The sequence below is a fragment of the Corticium candelabrum genome, chromosome 7, assembly GCF_963422355.1.
Source record: "Corticium candelabrum chromosome 7, ooCorCand1.1, whole genome shotgun sequence".
Lineage (NCBI taxonomy): Eukaryota > Metazoa > Porifera > Homoscleromorpha > Homosclerophorida > Plakinidae > Corticium > Corticium candelabrum.
This window is the reverse complement of record NC_085091.1, coordinates 4,668,891-4,687,381: the sequence shown is the minus strand read 5'-3', so window position 1 is coordinate 4,687,381 and position 18,491 is coordinate 4,668,891. Positions and strand designations below refer to the sequence as shown.

The window sequence follows — 18,491 nt, the reverse complement described above, 5'->3', positions numbered from 1 at the left end:
ACGTCCACCGCGCTACGTGTACTATGTAATCACTGTCGATGTCACGTGATGTCTCACGTGATTGTGAGAAACTCTCCTTAAGGCCTGCTTGATAAGTAAGAATAATTTGTCGCATTAATTTTGCAGCTACTGAATCAAACAGCACGTTTTGCAAACTGAGATCTAGGGCAGGTATTCTAGAATTTGGAGTTCCGATTGAAAATGTTACAAACGAGTTCGATAATAATTTATTATTTAGTTAGTATACGTAAGAATACCTCGTTCTGCAAATGATCAAATGTCTTAATTTGATTGTTGGTAACCAGCAATCAAAATTGTATGCCTGGAGCAATGTACTAGCGCATGTGGCCAAAATGTTCTTTAATCAATATAGTTAACCAGCTTCAACTCCCTTTACCACTGGTGCAAACTTGAAAGAATATTTCTTTGGTCACCACCATGTTGGAGATAGCGAAGTCATTATAAATCCACCTAGACAAACCATTTTGTATTACATTATAGAAGAATGATATATAAAATACAAAGAAAGCTATCCTGTTGCAAACTCCAACGTATTTTCATTCTCCATTCTGAATAAATAGTGGCAACAGCAAACACTTCGTATGCCCGCGATCTCATCTGGTTTAGGTACGTTGTAGTTGACTCCGAGTGAGGCTAACAGGCAACAGTTACTACAAACAGACACTTCGATAGAGTTTGAAAGAACGTGAAGCTAAACCAACCTTTGCTCAATTTAGCTATCAAAACAATCTCGTTGCAAATTCGGAGTGAAACTGGACAGTTCATGCTTGCATATGCCATTCGAGGAATCGAAAATTAGCTCTTGGTTTAGACCACTAGATGTAAGTAGCACTGTTTTTGAAACGCGTGGGTCAGACAAGGTCAATTTTGCATACTCTGATTGAGCTTGAAGTGTGAAAACAGTGTTCTACAATAAACGCAATAGCAACCAACACTCACTGTGTATTGCTACTCTTAACCAAGTAATACTATCCTGTGTTGACTTAACTAATCCCATTGAAGACAAATACAAATGTAACCGGGTGTCCTGTTTTGAGATATCCAGTTTAAATATAGATGCCTGGCAGCAGACTAGCAGCAGAAACTTGGAAGTCATGTGCAGCTACGCACTCACCCGGATAATCGATTCCCCTTGTATATACTAAACTACGCCTCGTCTCGCAGCCATTTCCACAGTCCCCTTAGCCGTCGTCATTGAGCCGTTACATGATACTGGCGTATTAACTAAACATGGCAATTATTTCACGCGCATACGCGCAAACAAAGGTAGATGTATTTTTAAAGACCCGGACATACTAACATATACCTTACTTTTTCCCACAAACGCGGCAATCGACACATTCCTAGATTTCTCAGATGGTGAAGGGTTGGAATTGAAACCTACAATGATGTCGCTTACGTGACGAATAAACGCTAATCTATCCGTACCGTAGATTTCCCAAGAATTCACTGCACACGCTGTAATCTGGGTGGGTAGTTGGCCGGAAATGGAAACGGATCAGGAATGGACATCGTTGGGTTGACAAATGGTGAGGCGGAGAGGACTCCTTTCTTCGCAGCAGGTTCTTCGATATCCGATCTCACGTCTTCTTTGATCTAATCGAGTTCATCATCCGTCACGTTGTCTTTAGCATCTCCTCTACAGTCAATCATTTCAAGCGATGGTCTACGTGCAGGTGGACCAGTCGAAGAGCGAATTGACGCCGCCTAGGAAGATTAGGCAACTCTACAACGTCACCAACGTGACTCAGCAGACGTGTAGCTAGCTTGCCTATGCCGTTTTCATCTCATCAGATATTGCCTTTTTCAACCGCAGGCGATCTTCGTGACAAGAAAGAGACTCTTAAATTCGTTTGAATCACCTAAAGAACCCATCAAAGCCGCTCCATCGATTTCGTTTTCTGCAAAAGACACTTGCAAGAGCAACTCGTAGATCTTCTAATTTTCTATTCTAAATTAGCAAAGCTTTCTAGTTTCCTCACCCTCAAAGAGATCTTGGACTCTGCTGTTGAATGACTTCCTCGCCAACCACTCTCGTACATCGCTCGTTGACATACCCTCACTACTGGCCCCCACGCTCGTAAATCGATGTAAATAGCACGTAAATCGAATTTACGATCGTCGTATTGAAACCGTCAATGACGCCGATGCTACTCGTAAATAGACGTATTAATTCGTAAATGGCCACTTTACGTTCATTTACGGTCATTTACATAGCAATTACGAGTCTTTTACGTTGCAATTACGTCGCATTTACGTTGCAATTACAGCTCATTCACGATTGTTTTACGTAGGGTTTACGACTCAATTTACTCTAACTTACGTCTATTTACGTTGCGAAAACGGTTCATCTACTGGTCATTTACGTAAACTTTACGTCTAATTACGGCCTAATTACTTTTCAATTACTGCCATAGACGTAGCATTTACTACCCAGTTATATATGCATGCAGTAACGCGAGAGATTGCTAAACAGATATGCAAAATTTTTGTTTATTGTCTGTCAAAATAATTTTAATTTAGAGAATCTTTTATTGTAAATTCATGCAACACAAATTACAAAATCAAAAGTTAATTAATTAAATTATTTGGCAATCTTCTTTCTTCCATATAATTTTCTCCTATGATTCGAACACGAAAATGATGAGCAAATGGAGGCTTTAGTGTCACCAGAAGAAGACGTACATGCAGTCGTGTTCAATTTTCAGGTGAAGTAGATTTAGAGTGCAATTAGCTAATCAAAGTGGAATTTAGAGCATAAATTTTTGCATAATTTGTCAGTATACTAAACAAATGCAACGACTGTATAGAATTCTATATATATGCAGTAATATGCATAACAGTTTTACTGTAATTATTATATATATATTTGCTTAAAACAAATTCAATTAATATGTATTATTAATTAAATATTAATATGCATATATCTTAATTGTTTTCTTAGCAGCAAACTTAGTCCAAATTTAAAATGAGGTATTTTTAAAATTATATAATGATAATATATTTATTAAATCTCATAAATTTAACGTTATATGTTTTTTTCTCTCAGTAAGAGGGAGGCTACCTATTCTAACATATGACTGTTTCAGATTGATGTATCGATACTCTGTAGTTATATCGATGATCTATTTCTATATAGCTAGAACGTACAGCATTCGCTAAGTTCGCTTATACACACTCAGAGCTACAGAATCTCACTCGCAAGCTACACGCATGCTAAGTCACTATCTTATCTATACACTCCTTTCCCCTATATTAAATGTTCCGATACCTCAACGGTGGTCGCCGGCATTTCCGTTGAGGGTACCGCCTGCCAGGTGGTTGTGGTGGCGATTTCACTTGCCTTGTTGGAACAGGTTGTAATGTTGGTCGTACTTGTCCATTCTCTTCTCTGGTTGTCGGTGTCCGTTCTTTGCTTGATGCGTTGACTCTTCCTGGTGTTTCCACTGCATCTGATTCTTGTGTTACCAATATTACCGGTGGTATCAATTCCTTTGATGAGGTTGGTGCTATAGGTATGTCTGTCTGTTCTGGAGTGGGTAACCCTCCGGACATACTTCTCGAATCCCGTTGCCGTAAATGATCGATGTGTACATAGCGTTAGTGTCCTTCCTCTTCGATCATGTAGTTAGGAGGACCAACCTTTTGCATGACTGTTCCATATACCCAGTTTCCCCTTCCATCTCTTCTTGGGTTCCAAACTCCTACAGCCTCTCCGGGGATTAACTTCCACACTTGACTACTTGCCTCCTAAAATTGTTGCTCATTTTGCTGTCCAAGGTCAGCTAGGAAACAGAAGATCCAATCTGGTTCTCAATTTACGCTTCAACTGTAATTCTGCTGGTGATTTTCCTGTCGTGGTATGAGGTGTTGACCGGTAGTGTAGGAGGAATAGTGATAATTTGCGACTCCAAGATCTTGCCGCCGGTTTACCTCTGAGGCTCTTCTTTAACTCTTGATCGAGTCGTTCCGCCTGCCCATTTGAGGCTGGATGGTACGGCGGTGTGAGCTGGTGTCGAATGCCGATGGACTGGACAAAGTTCATGAACTCCAATGATATAAATTGAGGCCCGTTGTCCGATACTAGACGCTCCGGTAGACCGTTGCTCGCAAAAGACCGCCTATGTGCGTCGATCACCTTTGTGGTAGAAGCACTGGTTCCTAAGTCGTATATATCCGACACTTCGAATAGGCATTCATCATGACAAATACTGTCTCCCACCGAATTCTGCTAAATCACAATGAACTCTTTCCCACGAACGATTTGGATACAGCCACGAATGTGGTGGGTTGGTGGTAGATGGGCGGTGTCTTGCATTCTGACACTGCTCACAGGTCTTGACTAATTCTTCGACGTCCTTATCCAAATTGACCCACCACACAAAACTCCGATCCAGAGCCTTCATCCTGTTAAGGCCTGGGTGTTCTAAGTGCAACTCAAGTAGCACTGTTGACCGCAGACTGGCTGGTATGACAACGCGTTGTCCCCAAAGTAGTCATCCGTTGTCCACTGACAATTCGTTAGCTTTCCTCGAATATGGGAGTAATTCGGTATCTCTTTGGTAAGGCCACCCTCGTACGGTATAGGTGAGTACCTTCCGCAATACGGGATCCAATGCCGTCTCTTTGGCAACTTCTTTGGCTGTAATTGGCAATTGCTCCAAGTATCGGATTTCGTGTATCTGCTCATTTGGGTCGATCACGTCCACTTGAAATGGTAGCCGTGATAACATGTCGGCCTCCACGTTGCTAGGACCCGATGTAAACTCCAACTGGTACTGGTAAGCGCTGAAAGTAATTGCCCAGCGTTGCAGCCTTGTTGCCGCTAACGGTGGGACTCCTTGTTTCGGACCCAAAATCTTGAGTAGTGGCTTGTGATTAGTCACTAAGACGAACGCTCTTTCCATTAAGTACTTGTGGAAATGACGTACACCGTGGACTGGAGCAAGCGCCTCCTTCTCTAACTGTGCGTAGCCTTTTTCTGCTTTAGCGAGGGTCTGGGAAAAGAAAGCAATAGGTTGTTCCGTCCCGTCCGCCATCACATGCGTCAAGCAGGCTCCCACCCCATGAGGTGAGGCATCACACTTTAGCTTTAGCGGTTTGGCCAAGTCGTAATGTGTCAAACAGCTTGATGACGGCAACTTCTTCTTGCTTTCTGCAAAGGCTCGCTTATGCGCTTCTCGCCATACCCACGGTTGGGACTTCGTTAACAATGCGTATAAGGGCTGCAAGGTACTCGATATCTCTGATATGAACTTGCTATAATAGTTCAACAATCCCAAATGGGATTTTAGTTCGGTCGGTTTTCTTGGCTCTGGTGCGACGCGTATGGCCTGAGTCTTGGTAGCTGTAGGTCTAAGATATCTTTCATTAATCACATGGCCTAAATACTCTACTTCCTTTTGGTTGAACGCACATTTCTTTTGTTTCAATCTAAGTCCTCGTTGCTGGAGTCTTCCCAGAAAAAACCTGACTCGCTCGTCATGTTCCTGTTGGGACATTCCCACTATTAGGATGTCATCGAGGTAACAAATTACGCCTTGTAGTCCTGCCAGGATCTCGTCCATTGTCCTTTGCCAAATGGCTGAGGCAGTACTGATGCCTAATGGCATTCTCAAATAGGCAAACAGTCCCTTACTACTGTTCACAGTAAGGTACTTTCGGTTATCGGGGCTAACTTCCAGCTGCTGATATGCCTGTTTGAGGACTAGCCTTGTAAACCTTTTTCTAGCTACTAATGTCGCAAATAAGTCTTGTGGGTTGGGCATAGGGTAGCCTTCCGTATCTAAGTAGGGATTAATTGTTACCTTATAGTCTCCACACAGCCTGACAGTGTTGTCAGCTTTCCGCACTACCACCAATGAAGCCGCTCACTTGCTTCGCTGGACCGGTTGTAATACTCCTTCGCCCAGTAATCTGTCTAATTCTTCCTCAACCTTCTGCTGTAATGCATACGGTACCGGCCTTGGCTTATAAAACCGAGGAGTAACCACTGGCTTGATAACAATATGGGCTTCATAACCTTTTACTGTTCCCATACCCTATTCAAACAACTGAGGGAATTCTTTTTCCCAAACAATAGGTGCCTCTTCAATCGCAAAGAGTGTTCCCCAGTCTAACCTGATCTGTCTCAACAGATTTCTTTCCAGAACAGCGGGCTTGTCACGTACATTCACAACAATAATTTTCTCAGTACACTGTTGACCCTCATACTCAAGGGGAACCATTGATTCTCCTACAACCTTGAGGGCCTTCCCACTATAAGCCTGTAATTTGGCTCTACTTGGCTTCAATTGCAAATGCTTTAACTTAATCGCTTTTCATATATTGCTTTAGGTATCACAGTTACTGTGGCTCCTGTGTCTACCTCCATATCAATCTCCGTACCAGCAACATGCAACTTCACATCAATACCACGCTTATCTGATAATGAGAATATGAGACTAGCCTCGTCCTCGTCAATCTGATGTGTAGTCTTCCACGTCTTCGACTTCTGCTTCGAACATCCGTCGTTTGACTGTCTCATTCCTTCTTCCTGCATGCCTGGATGATATGTCCAGTCCTCTTGCAATAGTGACAGGTGAAGAACTTGTATCTGAATTTGTCGCTGCTGTGGTTCGTTCCGTTACATCTGGAACATGCCTTGCCTTCGTAGCTGGCTTTTCATGATTGGCTGGATCCGTCTGTTGTGGATTGTGTTACACCAAATGCTGTCTCCGTTTGTCTAGCGCTCTGGGGCGTCTGACCTCTGAGTTTTTGTGCTTCTTGCCGAGCCGATTCACACGCCTGTGCTATTTGAATGGCACGATCCAAAGACAACTCCGCTTCGGCTAAAATCTTTTGTTGGACTGCCGCATGGTACAGTCCACACAAGAGTTGGTCCCTCAATACTGTGTTGAGGTAGTCTTTGAACTCACATTTCCGCGCTAAGCGGCGAAGCTCTGCAATGCACGACGCAATCGTCTCCTCCTCTTTCTGATTCCTCCTGTAGAACTTGTAGCGTTTCGCTATCACGATCGTTTTGGGCTCCATGTTGTCCCTCATCAACCCGACCAGATCGTCGAGCGACTTCGACTGCGGTTTCGCTGGTCTGAGAAGGTTGGTGAGTAAGGCGTATGTTGTGGCTCCCACGGATGTCAAGAACACCGCTCTTTTCTTGTCGTCCGTAATGTCATTGGCCACTGTGTAGAGTTCAAAGCTGTCCACGTAGTCGTCGACAGTGTCCACGCCTTGCCGAAACTCGCTGAGTTTCCCAAACTCTACTTTAGCAGCCATCCTCGTCGCCACTGTTGTATCGATACTCTGTAGTTATATCGATGATCTATTTCTATATTGCTAGAACTTACAACACTTGCTAAGTTTGCTTTACGCAGTCAGAGCTACAGAATCTCACTCGCAAGCTACACGCATGCTCAGTCACTATCTTATCTATTACACAGATGAACATAGTCCTGAACACGGAGAACAACATACACACAAGTTCGATAGCAGCAGCTGCAGCAGTAGCAGCAGCAGCGATGATAAGTCTGAAAACGGAGACAGCGATAACCAGAGCAATTAGCATGACTATCTCTACCCCGGCTCTAGTAAAACCATTCTTGAGACAGTACTCTTATTGGGAATTTGGTTTACTCAGTACAGTGGTAACAAAGAATGCGCTAGAATCGTTGCTCAAGCTGATGGCACATATTTTGCCAAAGGAACATTGTCTTTCAACTACATACAAACAGTTCCTAAGGTTACTACGCCCTCAACAGTTACAGTCTTTTTACATGTGTCCGAATGGCTGCCGTGTCTACTACGGAGAGTTGACTGACGCCGAGCGATGTCCTGAATGTAATGCAAGACGATATCGCAGGCAACCTAGATCATGGGCATACAGGCCCAAACGTCGTAGGCTTGATCGTCCCCCAAGAAGAACCTTCAAAGTCTTGCCCTTAATTCCACGACTAAAACAAGTTTTGGAAAGTGATCGAATGGTTGACTTGCTGACACACTATCACAATGTTACATCCCCAAGCAACGGCTACATTAATGACCTACATCAGACCGACCACTGGAAATCTCTATTTGTCAATGGTGGTAACATGGAATGAGATCGACGAAATCTTGTTCTAGCATTTAGCATTGATGGTGTCAACCCCTTCCGCAAGAGGTCAATGGTCTATTCTATGTGGCCTGTTTATGCTCATATTTGAGTCCGCCTCCAGAATTACGTTATTGCTTTGCCCACTCCTTTTGACAACTATCATTCCTGGTCCTTCTCTAAAAACGTAAGTTCTTTTCTGAGGCCCGTAATTGACGAATTTGTCCAACTATTCGATCAAGGGATTGTCCTCAGTGATGGCTCAATAGTACGAGCTGTGACTGACATTCTAGCTATTGATTACGAAGCCCAGTCAAAAGTTTTATGCATGAAGGAGCAAGGCGCTATTCAAGGTTGCCATCTTTGTACTATTCAGAGACAATACGTTCACAATTTACGACAGGTGGTCTATCTCAACAACAGAGGTTACATTCGTCCTCTCAGTCATCATTTACGAAGCGCCACAGTGTACTTCAAGTCCAACCCAGAGGACCTTGACATACCCAAACCACGAAATCACGAAGACATCATTGCCCAAGGAAGAGAATGCTTGTCCATACGCCAAAGGATACGGGAAGGAATAATGACAGAAAGAGGTTTAAGAGAATATCAAAAGAAGACTGGAGTCAACGTGCTTATTGGCTCTTCCTGGTGTGCGACTTGGTTTACATGGGAATGTACCAGTAGATTTTATGCACTTACAGCGGAATGTCTTGGTACATTTGTTTTAGTGCCTCACGGGAGGAACTGTCAAATTTGGGGACCACGTTTTACGAGAAGAACGTGATCACGGACGCTTTCTTGACTTATGGCCAGCAAAAGACAATGGAGAGGACGACGTCCAACCTTTGCCATGGCCTTGGGAAATGACGCCGGAAGAGGTCAGAATTGCCAATGACCGTGCGATGTCCATTTGTTTACCGATAGGCTTCGGTTTTAAGTCAGGTTCCTGTTTTACCAATTATCAGAAGATACACCGCACCAGCGATTGGCTGAAACTAGTCACTACCGGAATCTTAAAACTTTGTCTGCGTGGTCTGCTTGGTGAACGTCAACGACTAGTCTTGTTTCGACTCCTTGATTGTCTGAATGATATAGCCGCTTCAGCACATACAGCCGTTTCTTTAGAGGCCCTTGAATCATTAATTCATGAAACACTAGCTGAAGTAGAACAGAACTTTCCAGCTTCTTTGCAAGTTGTCATGTTACATCTTCTTCATCATTCCGTTGTAGCAATACGAAAGTATAGCACTGTGTACAGCACATGGATGTTTGGATGTGAAAGATTGATGGGGTGTTAAGTAGGTGTGTTCACAACAAAAGATCCCCCGAAGCTACAGTCATAGAGACTGTCTCTGTACATAGCACGTGTACATTGCTACGACTGCAGGTGCCGCAAATGCCGATATATAATATACACCCATTGTATCCAAGGGAGTCATTGCAGTTGTTAGGTTTTGAGTCTGACCAAGCAACTGAAGACTTTGATCAGCGGTATACGCAGTACATGGTACAATGTGTCACAGGACGAGCATCTGGATATCTCTATGGAGAGTCTCGAGAGGACATACTAGGACATGTTGAGTACGGTCACCTGGTAGATTTCTTTCGAGTATACAACAGAGACTACGGCGATCTTGCTACAAGGTATGGAGAAGAGAAACAACAGGCCAACAACTCGTCTTTTCTGACTATGAGAAAATGGATGCCAGACAATTTCGATCTTGACGAGAGTCGAATCAGATTACTGCGTAATGGTCCAGATGTTCAATTCAAATCCTTTCGTCGTGCAGCAATTCCTGATGTAGATGTTCCTGGCAACATGCTTCATGTCAGACCTGTTGGAGCGCTGGGCAGAAATTAAGTTTAAGCCTCTGAGTCGTCGTGGATCGCTGTTCTCATGAGGCAAGCACTAACCGACGAAGAAGAGTTACACTGTGTCTACGTACCGACAGACGATGGACAAGATCCTATTTACGTCTATTTTGCGAGAGTCTTACGACTTGGTGAAGTAGGTTTCTTTCCTGACGATTCCATTCAAGTGGCGGAAGTTGTTTGGGCCAGGAGAGCTCAGCAAGACACAGAAACTTTGTTGTGGAGTCTAAACACATATGATCCAACTAATGTTGGTGCGTGACCATTTCGTCCATTCCATTTTCAATTTCCGGCAACAATTGAATATTGAATTAGAAATTGAAAATTGCCTACAAGTTGCTTGCAATTTCAATATTCAATTCTATTAAAAATTGAAAATTGATTGATCGACGGACTATAATTATTTGCGGATTAAAATGAATATTGAAAACACATTTAATTTCTAACCAATTTCCTTTTTCAATGCGATTGAATATTGAAATTGCAAGCACGTTAGTTCAATTTTCAATATTAAATTCAATATTCAATTTAATTTAAAAATTAAATATTAAATTTTGAATTTGCGTGGCCAATTCGTCCATTCCATTTTTAATTTTTGAGACAAATTGAAAATTGAATGTCAAATTAAAAATTGACTGGCGTTGCTTGCTCTTACAATATTCCATTACATTGAAAATAGAAATTGATTGAAGACCAATTGTCATTTCAATATTCGTTTACTTTGCAAATAGATTCAATCTTTCCATCCGTCCAATTTTCGTAAATTATGAATATTAGATTAGAGCCTCCGATGCAATTTTCTTTCTCCGTACTAAATGTAAATAGAAAGTTACCCGCAGCTGCTAGCGCGAGCCATATCTCATAAACGGTATAATGACACCGCGCGGGCGGTCGCCGGTGACTTCAATATTCAATTCTATTGAAAGACGAAAGTTGCGTCTAGCTTAGCCACGCCCAGCCACGCCTCTGGCACGCATGCAATGTAATGCAATTAAGAGATGCAAGGAAAGCCTCAACTGGCACGCGACCGACCTCTCACAACAAGTCGGTAAGCACTTGCACCTGGCTCTCGTCAACCGTCACGCTCAATCGTGAGACATTCCTTGCGGCGATGAGCGAGGGACGCCCTTGGCATGGAGGCACGCGTCTAGGGCATCTAGAATCAACGAGATCAACGTCTAGCCTACACTGGAAAGTTGACGTCTGGTCGATTTAGAAAGACTTCAAGCAACTATCTAGCTAGAGGACATTTGCGTGGATCATCTAGACCACGCCTCTAAACATCTGACGGGGAAGCCCCAGCCAGTATCTATCATCTGACGATATAACGGCACGTCGTGCATTCTCTCCACTCTCGATCTCCATGGACGAAGTTGACGAAGATTTTGTTCGGAAGCGAGTCGAAGAGGGTAATAGTCATGCTGTCATCAGTGAAGAATTACAGACGATGTTTCCAGGACTTCGGGGACTTAGCGAACGATCTGTTCGACGTTTCTGTACAGATTTTTCCAAATATGAGCTATAGGTAGTCTTAAGACACACTAACCAGGTGATTGACATTAATTGTTATGTGATTTATTTCTCTAGTTCAACAAACTTTGGCAATGGACAACAATGTTAACAGCAAATTTGAATGATCTAGCTCTATATGTCCGTGTTCTTTGACATATATTAAAATCAAACGTATTATAATTAGCAGAAGTCTTCTAGAGCCCATTCTGGTACAATGTCATTCCCGGACGTGTTCTGGTAGATGGAGCTCCGTTTACTCTTGGTACCGCGTTCCTCTCTGAGTCTGCCTTCTGGCGTACTTTCTGTCCAAAAACTCAAACTCCTTTGTTGCTCCAATGGCTCTCCATGGAAGAGGTCGGACCAGGAGTTGTGAACGTCCAGCAGTGGAGGCTCCCTCAGAGGGTGGCTCGTTATCACTGCTATTTCAGAGACTTCTGACGACATCAATTCCAGTTTCGTGGCACTAGCGTACGTCTTCTTTTGTTCGTCGCTCAAAATTGTGGACATCTCTAAAACTGAAGATCTTCTCTGCAGTTTCTAACATAATGAACATATTGATATAAATAATAGACAGTTGTTCCCAAAAGATATGCAATGAGATTAATATATATATATATATATATATATATATATATATATATATATATATATATATATATATATATATTAATTAATTAAATGGACATATGCAAGCTTTCATTACAAAGAAAAGTTAGAAAGACTAAAGAAGACAAACTACAGCGATGACATTCTGTGATCAAGAGTTATAACTGATCATGAGTATATAATATTTAGGTGCCACCATGTTACAATTTTGACGTAAAATGATATTGAAACAAGACCGTATTAGCAGTTAAAATATGTATAGTGATATTATTTTGTAAAAGTCAAAGAAAAAAATCAAAAATTTACTGGTGACCGCCTGCAAGTACGAGAAATCTTAGACTTTGACTTGCATTGTGTAGCCATTGCCTTCTTCTTGCTTTTTGACGATCTGAAGATGCAAGATGGTCCGACCTGTCAAAGTCAATATAAATATACATACAGGAATTATAGGCCATGCACACAGTATACATGCAGTGTACAATCATGACCTAGCTATAGTGATCATGAGCAAATCATGACCTAATCTAACTCTAATGAGCATGCAGCCAGCTACCTAGAGATATATAGCTAGTGCTCACCTCGCTTACGGCGTCAGACACGCGGCGTTCTAGTTCCTCTTTAGTCAGAGAACAACGTCGACCTAGGCCTCTGTCTGTACAGAAACGTCGAACAGATCGTTCGCTAAGTCCCCGAAGTCCTGGAAACATCGTCTGTAATTCTTCACTGATGACAGCATGACTATTACCCTCTTCGACTCGCTTCCGAACAAAATCTTCGTCAACTTCGTCCATGGAGATCGAGAGTGGAGAGAATGCACGACGTGCCGTTATATCGTCAGATGATAGATACTGGCTGGGGCTTCCCCGTCAGATGTTTAGAGGCGTGGTCTAGATGATCCACGCAAATGTCCTCTAGCTAGATAGTTGCTTGAAGTCTTTCCAAATCGACTAGACGTCAACTTTCCAGTGTAGGCTAGACGTTGATCTCGTTGATTCTAGATGCCCTAGACGCGTGCCTCCATGCCAAGGGCGTCCCTCGCTCATCGCCGCAAGGAATGTCTCACGATTGAGCGTGACGGTTGACGAGAACCAGGTGCAAGTGCTTACCGACTTGTTGTGAGAGGTCGGTCGCGTGCCAGTTGAGGCTTTCCTTGCATCTCTTAATTGCATTACATTGCATGCGTGCCAGAGGCGTGGCTGGGCGTGGCTAAGCTAGACGCAACTTTCGTCTTTCAATAGAATTGAATATTGAAGTCACCGGCGACCGCCCGCGCGGTGTCATTATACCGTTTATGAGATATGGCTCGCGCTAGCAGCTGCGGGTAACTTTCTATTTACATTTAGTACGGAGAAAGAAAATTGCATCGGAGGCTCTAATCTAATATTCATAATTTACGAAAATTGGACGGATGGAAAGATTGAATCTATTTGCAAAGTAAACGAATATTGAAATGACAATTGGTCTTCAATCAAGTTCTATTTTCAATGTAATGGAATATTGTAAGAGCAAGCAACGCCAGTCAATTTTTAATTTGACATTCAATTTTCAATTTGTCTCAAAAATTAAAAATGGAATGGACGAATTGGCCACGCAAATTCAAAATTTAATATTCAATTTTTAAATTAAATTGAATATTGAATTTAATATTGAAAATTGAACTAACGTGCTTGCAATTTCAATATTCAATCGCATTGAAAAAGGAAATTGGTTAAAAATTAAGTATGTTTTCAATATTCATTTTAATCCGCAAATAATTATAGTCCGTCGATCAATCAATTTTCAATTTTTAATAGAATTGAATATTGAAATTGCAAGCAACTTGTAGGCAATTTCAATTTCTAATTCAATATTCAATTGTTGCCGGAAATTGAAAATGGAATGGACGAAATGGTCACGCACTAATGTTGATTACACAGAACCATTTGTGCCAATCGATGACGTCATCCCTGTAGCAATGGCTAAAGATCCGAGTAGTAACTACATTTGGGTCCTAAACTGTAGAATTTCTAGACACCTTGACGCCATTTTGTACGTCAGTCTGATTGCTTTCTTCTTTCTCCGTCTACGTTTAGCGTAAGGTTTCGTTATTAGTGTTCCTCTATCTAGATAGGCTTTGTGGATTTCCCATACGCTTATTGTTGTTTTAGCTGAATTTTTTTGTCGAAACTTGACATTTGACTTGTATCAGTATCTTTGCGTTGAATTGGGTTTCAATTTGTTTCGGTAGATAGTACAATGAAAGGTCCCAACACCCTTTCCCAATCAAATTTGGAGCACAGCTCGTTCCCAACTTCACGCGGTGTGCTCTTGATAGTGCCAAGTGAAACGAGAATATATATATATATATATATATATATATATATATATATATATATATATATATTATTTTCTATTTCTTCATTTTTTATAAAATATATCGATTTCAATTGACATGACGAGATAGTGGCTCGCTTCGGTCGCCAATAAATAATTTTTTTTAATATCACACCTATTTGGAAAAATCTAAGAAGCTATGTTTGAAAACTAAATGTAGTCTATTTAAAATCATTCTACTACATATATATATATATATATATATATATATATATATATATATATATATATATATATATGTAAATGTCCAAAGTCATATTTATAGTTGTTCATGCAAGTTATAAACACAGCTTTGCTAATTGTCAAAGTATGCAAAAGCGACGTCTTTCTCGCAATAGACTTCAGAATTTCAAGGCTATGTGAGCCTTATATACCAAATGATTCCACTGCCAATGGATAGAAGACAACTCCAGTTGCGATGACATTGGCTTCATAGCGATGGTCCTTGATTATTTCCCCAGGTTCAGCAGCAGCTCCCGCATGGAATGACTTGCTATTTCACGTAAACGTCTGCAAAAGAATTCTTGACTGTGACTTAATTGAAAAAGCAGGTTTTCCCTGACTGAAGTCAGGATGATATACATCTCTTGAGCGGTCTCCGCCAGTAGCAGAGCGACGTTGTTCACGACGAACTCCCCGGGTACTATTAGATTTTATTATTATGTGTCGTGCTCAACCAGATCAGTCTGGTTTGTAAAGTATATTGCAAGTACCGGAAGCAAACCCTGTTTTGCTTGTTTTCCTAATCGGTACAAGAGTATTGGATGCATTACGACCATGTTACCTGCTGTTTTGGCTAGTGCAGGTTCCTGCAAGAAAAATTAAGGGTGTGGTCAAGAAATCACAAGAAATTTGTTTCGTTCAATATACGTATTGTTTTAGGCAATGGTTACAAGGAGAGTCTATTTGCTTGCTGTAGAAAGTACATACAGAAGCAAACTGTCGTCTGTTCGCCTTTGTGCATGCGGCAGGGTGTTTACACCTCAAGATCTTGAAAGATCCTGGAAGACCACCGCAGCTGCCAAAATCTTGGTTTGATTTTGTAAATATATGTAGACGGTAGAAGGTAGTTTTAGTTTGTATTCTTGTACTGACTTATTTCTAGGTTTTTTGTTATTTAGCTCACTTGGTCGACACAAGTTGTTCCGCAATTTCGTGCCACGTAGAACCCAAGATCTCTGTCAACTTTACTGAAAAGTTAGTTGGGCATGTGTGAAGATGTTAATGGAATCTAACTGTATGACATGATTTCTTGACTTGTTCTAGTTACTCTTGCGTTAACAGATGCCATCAAGAAATGCTCAAGGTCTAAGAACAGCAAGATATTCCAAGTTCTTACCAAGAATGTATACAAGCATTGACTTATACTTTTCAAACTGTAACGGCTATGGCCTGTATATTCTACCTATGTGTAGTGAAGACAAATGTATGATGTATAGACTTACATGCAGTTGCTCATGTAGATAGTCTGGCATTTTTACTGTTCTAAGAATTTTATAGCACGTATATATTGCAGCTAGATACTACTAGTGAATTTGTAGCATTATATTATTGATATCAAGTATCCTACCTTTTACAACTATACGGTCTGTAGAAGTTTGCATGAAAAGTTATTTCTTGTATACACACATTTGCAGAAGTGGTGATTAGGCATTTGCATACTAATACTCAATTTAATTAATTAAACAATTTATACCAGCAACAGAAATATTATTGAAAATATGTAGTACCTCTATATAAGTTGCTGGTATAAATTATTGCTTGTGAAGGCTTCGAATTTATTGGCATTTTGCAACCAATTGCAACTAATTATATTAAATAAAGAGATAAATATGAATAATTGAAACTATTTCAAAAGATTAACAAGATCAGTGAGATCAGTGAAGTTTGTATGTGCGGTTTACTTCAAAAAGTGAATGGTTGGAGAAGTAGTGATCAGATGTGCCCATACTTATCGGCCAATTACAAATACAAATAATCGGAGCTGGTATTACAAGAAGATTCAATTCCTTTCAAACTTAATTAATATTTTCATAGAACAACTCATATCATCAATAGAAAACAATTTGAATCAGATCGAAGCACCTTGATTAAGTGCCATCCCTGCCAGCCACTTGAAACATTGTAATTCATTAGCACTTTGCAGCTAAAGTGATATGCAAATAACTATTATAGATGAAGATATTAATATTAATTATTGAAGCTCTTTCAAAAGATTAACACGGCCAGTAGAAGTTTGTATGTGCAGTTTTACTCCATAAGCTGCACATTTGTAGAAGTAGTGATCAGATATGTCCATACTTATCAGTCGATTCCAAATAATCGGAGCTCTAATATTACATTAAAATAACATTCAATTCCTTTCAAACTTAATATGTGTGTAGAAAACTCATATCGTCACTAGAAAAACAATTTTACTAGGAAGCACATTGATTAAGTGTCATCTCTATCAGCCACTTGGATACATTGTAATTCATTAGCATTTTTCATCTAAAGTGAGATACATAACTATTATAGATGAATATATTAATATTAACTACTGAAACTGTTTCAAAAGATTAGCATGGCCAGTAGAAGTTTGTATGTGTAGTTTTTCTTCAGAAACTGCACATTTGCAGAAGTAGTGCATGATCAGATATGCACACGTTTAATTAACAACTGATTTCAAGAATTGGTGCACTTGTATATATTGCAAGATGATGCCATATGCATTCAGTTGTCTTAGATTCAAAAGTTGTTTTAATTAAACAACTAGAATTAGATTAGAAAGTACGTATACCAAAATTGAACAGTATACAAACTACCTAAAGATTTCACAATTATGCTGTACTGATCTACACTTGAAGACAGACCTAAAGAACATTATTATTAAGATTAATAAATTGATATTACTTATTAATTTTTTGGAGAGGATTTACATAATAGAAGTTTGTATAAGCAGTTTTACTTATCAACTACATATTTTCAACCTAATGCCAGTATATGCTTACATATCACGTGACCTTTAGGTGCTCTCATTGGTCCATTGCAGGTGTTTTATCAGCGATACAACACCTAATTATAAGGTCAACTATAACACTTCACAAGAGCAATCAACATTAACTCTCTGCTAGTATTCAATTACCTAGTAATTCTACTATAAACATATAGCACTTAATTAAAGTTGTACTAGTAGTCTGCAATAATGTTCTGCAATGCTCCAACCAACTGTCTGATGACATACTGTACAACATACGTGTTCACGTAGTGTAACCTTTTCATGAATAAGTGGTGCGTACCTCTCTTTCTGCTAATACTAGCACGTAGATGTGTGAGAATGTGCTGGTGGCAACAAGTTCAGCACAGTGTAACTGAAACATTACAATGAAGATATGCAATAGTTTTGAAATAGTCCAGTTCTAAACAATTTGGTAAATACTGCCTCTTACCAATTTAACATGTAGCACGCGTTCCTCAACTAAGTACAGACACTGTAGATCTAAATTCTATGTTGCAATGCTTCCAGGAAGTTGAGAGAAAATTCATACAAGCAAGTTGTGTTATATGTGTTGTGTTATATGTGCATGTTTAATTCTCTAGATTTAGTAATGGTGGGGATCGATTAGTACCAGCCTAGATACCTTCTACCTCAAATTAAAAATGCAAACAAATTTACTTGTGGACTTTACACATTTAGGTATAATGAAATGTCGAGTGATCGAATGCCATGCAAAAGCCAAGAGAAAAACTTGCGGAGTCCAAACTGCTTTGTGAATATGTGCATTTAATTACGGTTACATATTTAATAGAAGCAACTAACATTGGTTGAGTTACGGTTACATGCACGCAAACTCAAAATATTGTCCAAGCAAACTGATTAAGTAAGTGTACTCGACGGACAAAGAGAAGCTATAATGAAGAGACCCGATCGTGAGGTAATCCTGTTGTGGTCACTTGGGCATCATATCACTACAGACAGCTGCAAATGCACCACAGAGATCATAGCTAGAATAGAACAGTCACATTATGACTAGCAGAG

General features: G+C 40.4%; 2 protein-coding genes across 2 annotated transcripts; both read right to left on the bottom strand.

Annotated features, from left to right (window-relative positions):
- Positions 1-882: 882 nt before the first annotated feature.
- On the bottom strand, positions 883-4,427 carry LOC134181717 (uncharacterized protein K02A2.6-like). The gene is made up of 3 exons (XM_062648985.1): positions 4,244-4,427; positions 3,955-4,051; positions 883-928 (listed from the first exon to the last, which is right to left on the bottom strand). Exons 1-3 carry the CDS (start codon positions 4,425-4,427, stop codon positions 883-885), a joined length of 327 nt encoding a protein of 108 aa, XP_062504969.1.
- Positions 4,428-12,352: 7,925 nt separating this feature from the next.
- On the bottom strand, positions 12,353-12,939 carry LOC134182790 (uncharacterized). Its single transcript, XM_062650226.1, has 2 exons — positions 12,679-12,939; positions 12,353-12,511 (listed from the first exon to the last, which is right to left on the bottom strand). The coding sequence occupies exons 1-2, from the start codon at positions 12,889-12,891 to the stop codon at positions 12,395-12,397; spliced, it is 330 nt and encodes a 109-aa protein (XP_062506210.1). The 5' UTR covers positions 12,892-12,939; the 3' UTR covers positions 12,353-12,394.
- Between the last annotated feature and the right edge of the window lie 5,552 nt (positions 12,940-18,491).

Coding starts and splice junctions, on each gene's coding strand:
- LOC134181717 (XM_062648985.1), bottom strand. CDS start 4,427: ATGAAGGCTCTGGATCGGAGTTTTGTGTGGTGGGTCAATTTGGATAAG. Junction 4,052..4,243: donor TTGTGATTTAGCAGAATTCG/GTGGGAGACAGT, acceptor AACTTTGTCCAG/TCCATCGGCATTCGACACCA. Junction 929..3,954: donor GTTAAAGAAGAGCCTCAGAG/GTAAACCGGCGG, acceptor CGTTTATTGTAG/AACACTGTTTTCACACTTCA.
- LOC134182790 (XM_062650226.1), bottom strand. CDS start 12,891: ATGGACGAAGTTGACGAAGATTTTGTTCGGAAGCGAGTCGAAGAGGGT. Junction 12,512..12,678: donor TGTCTGACGCCGTAAGCGAG/GTGAGCACTAGC, acceptor TGACTTTGACAG/GTCGGACCATCTTGCATCTT.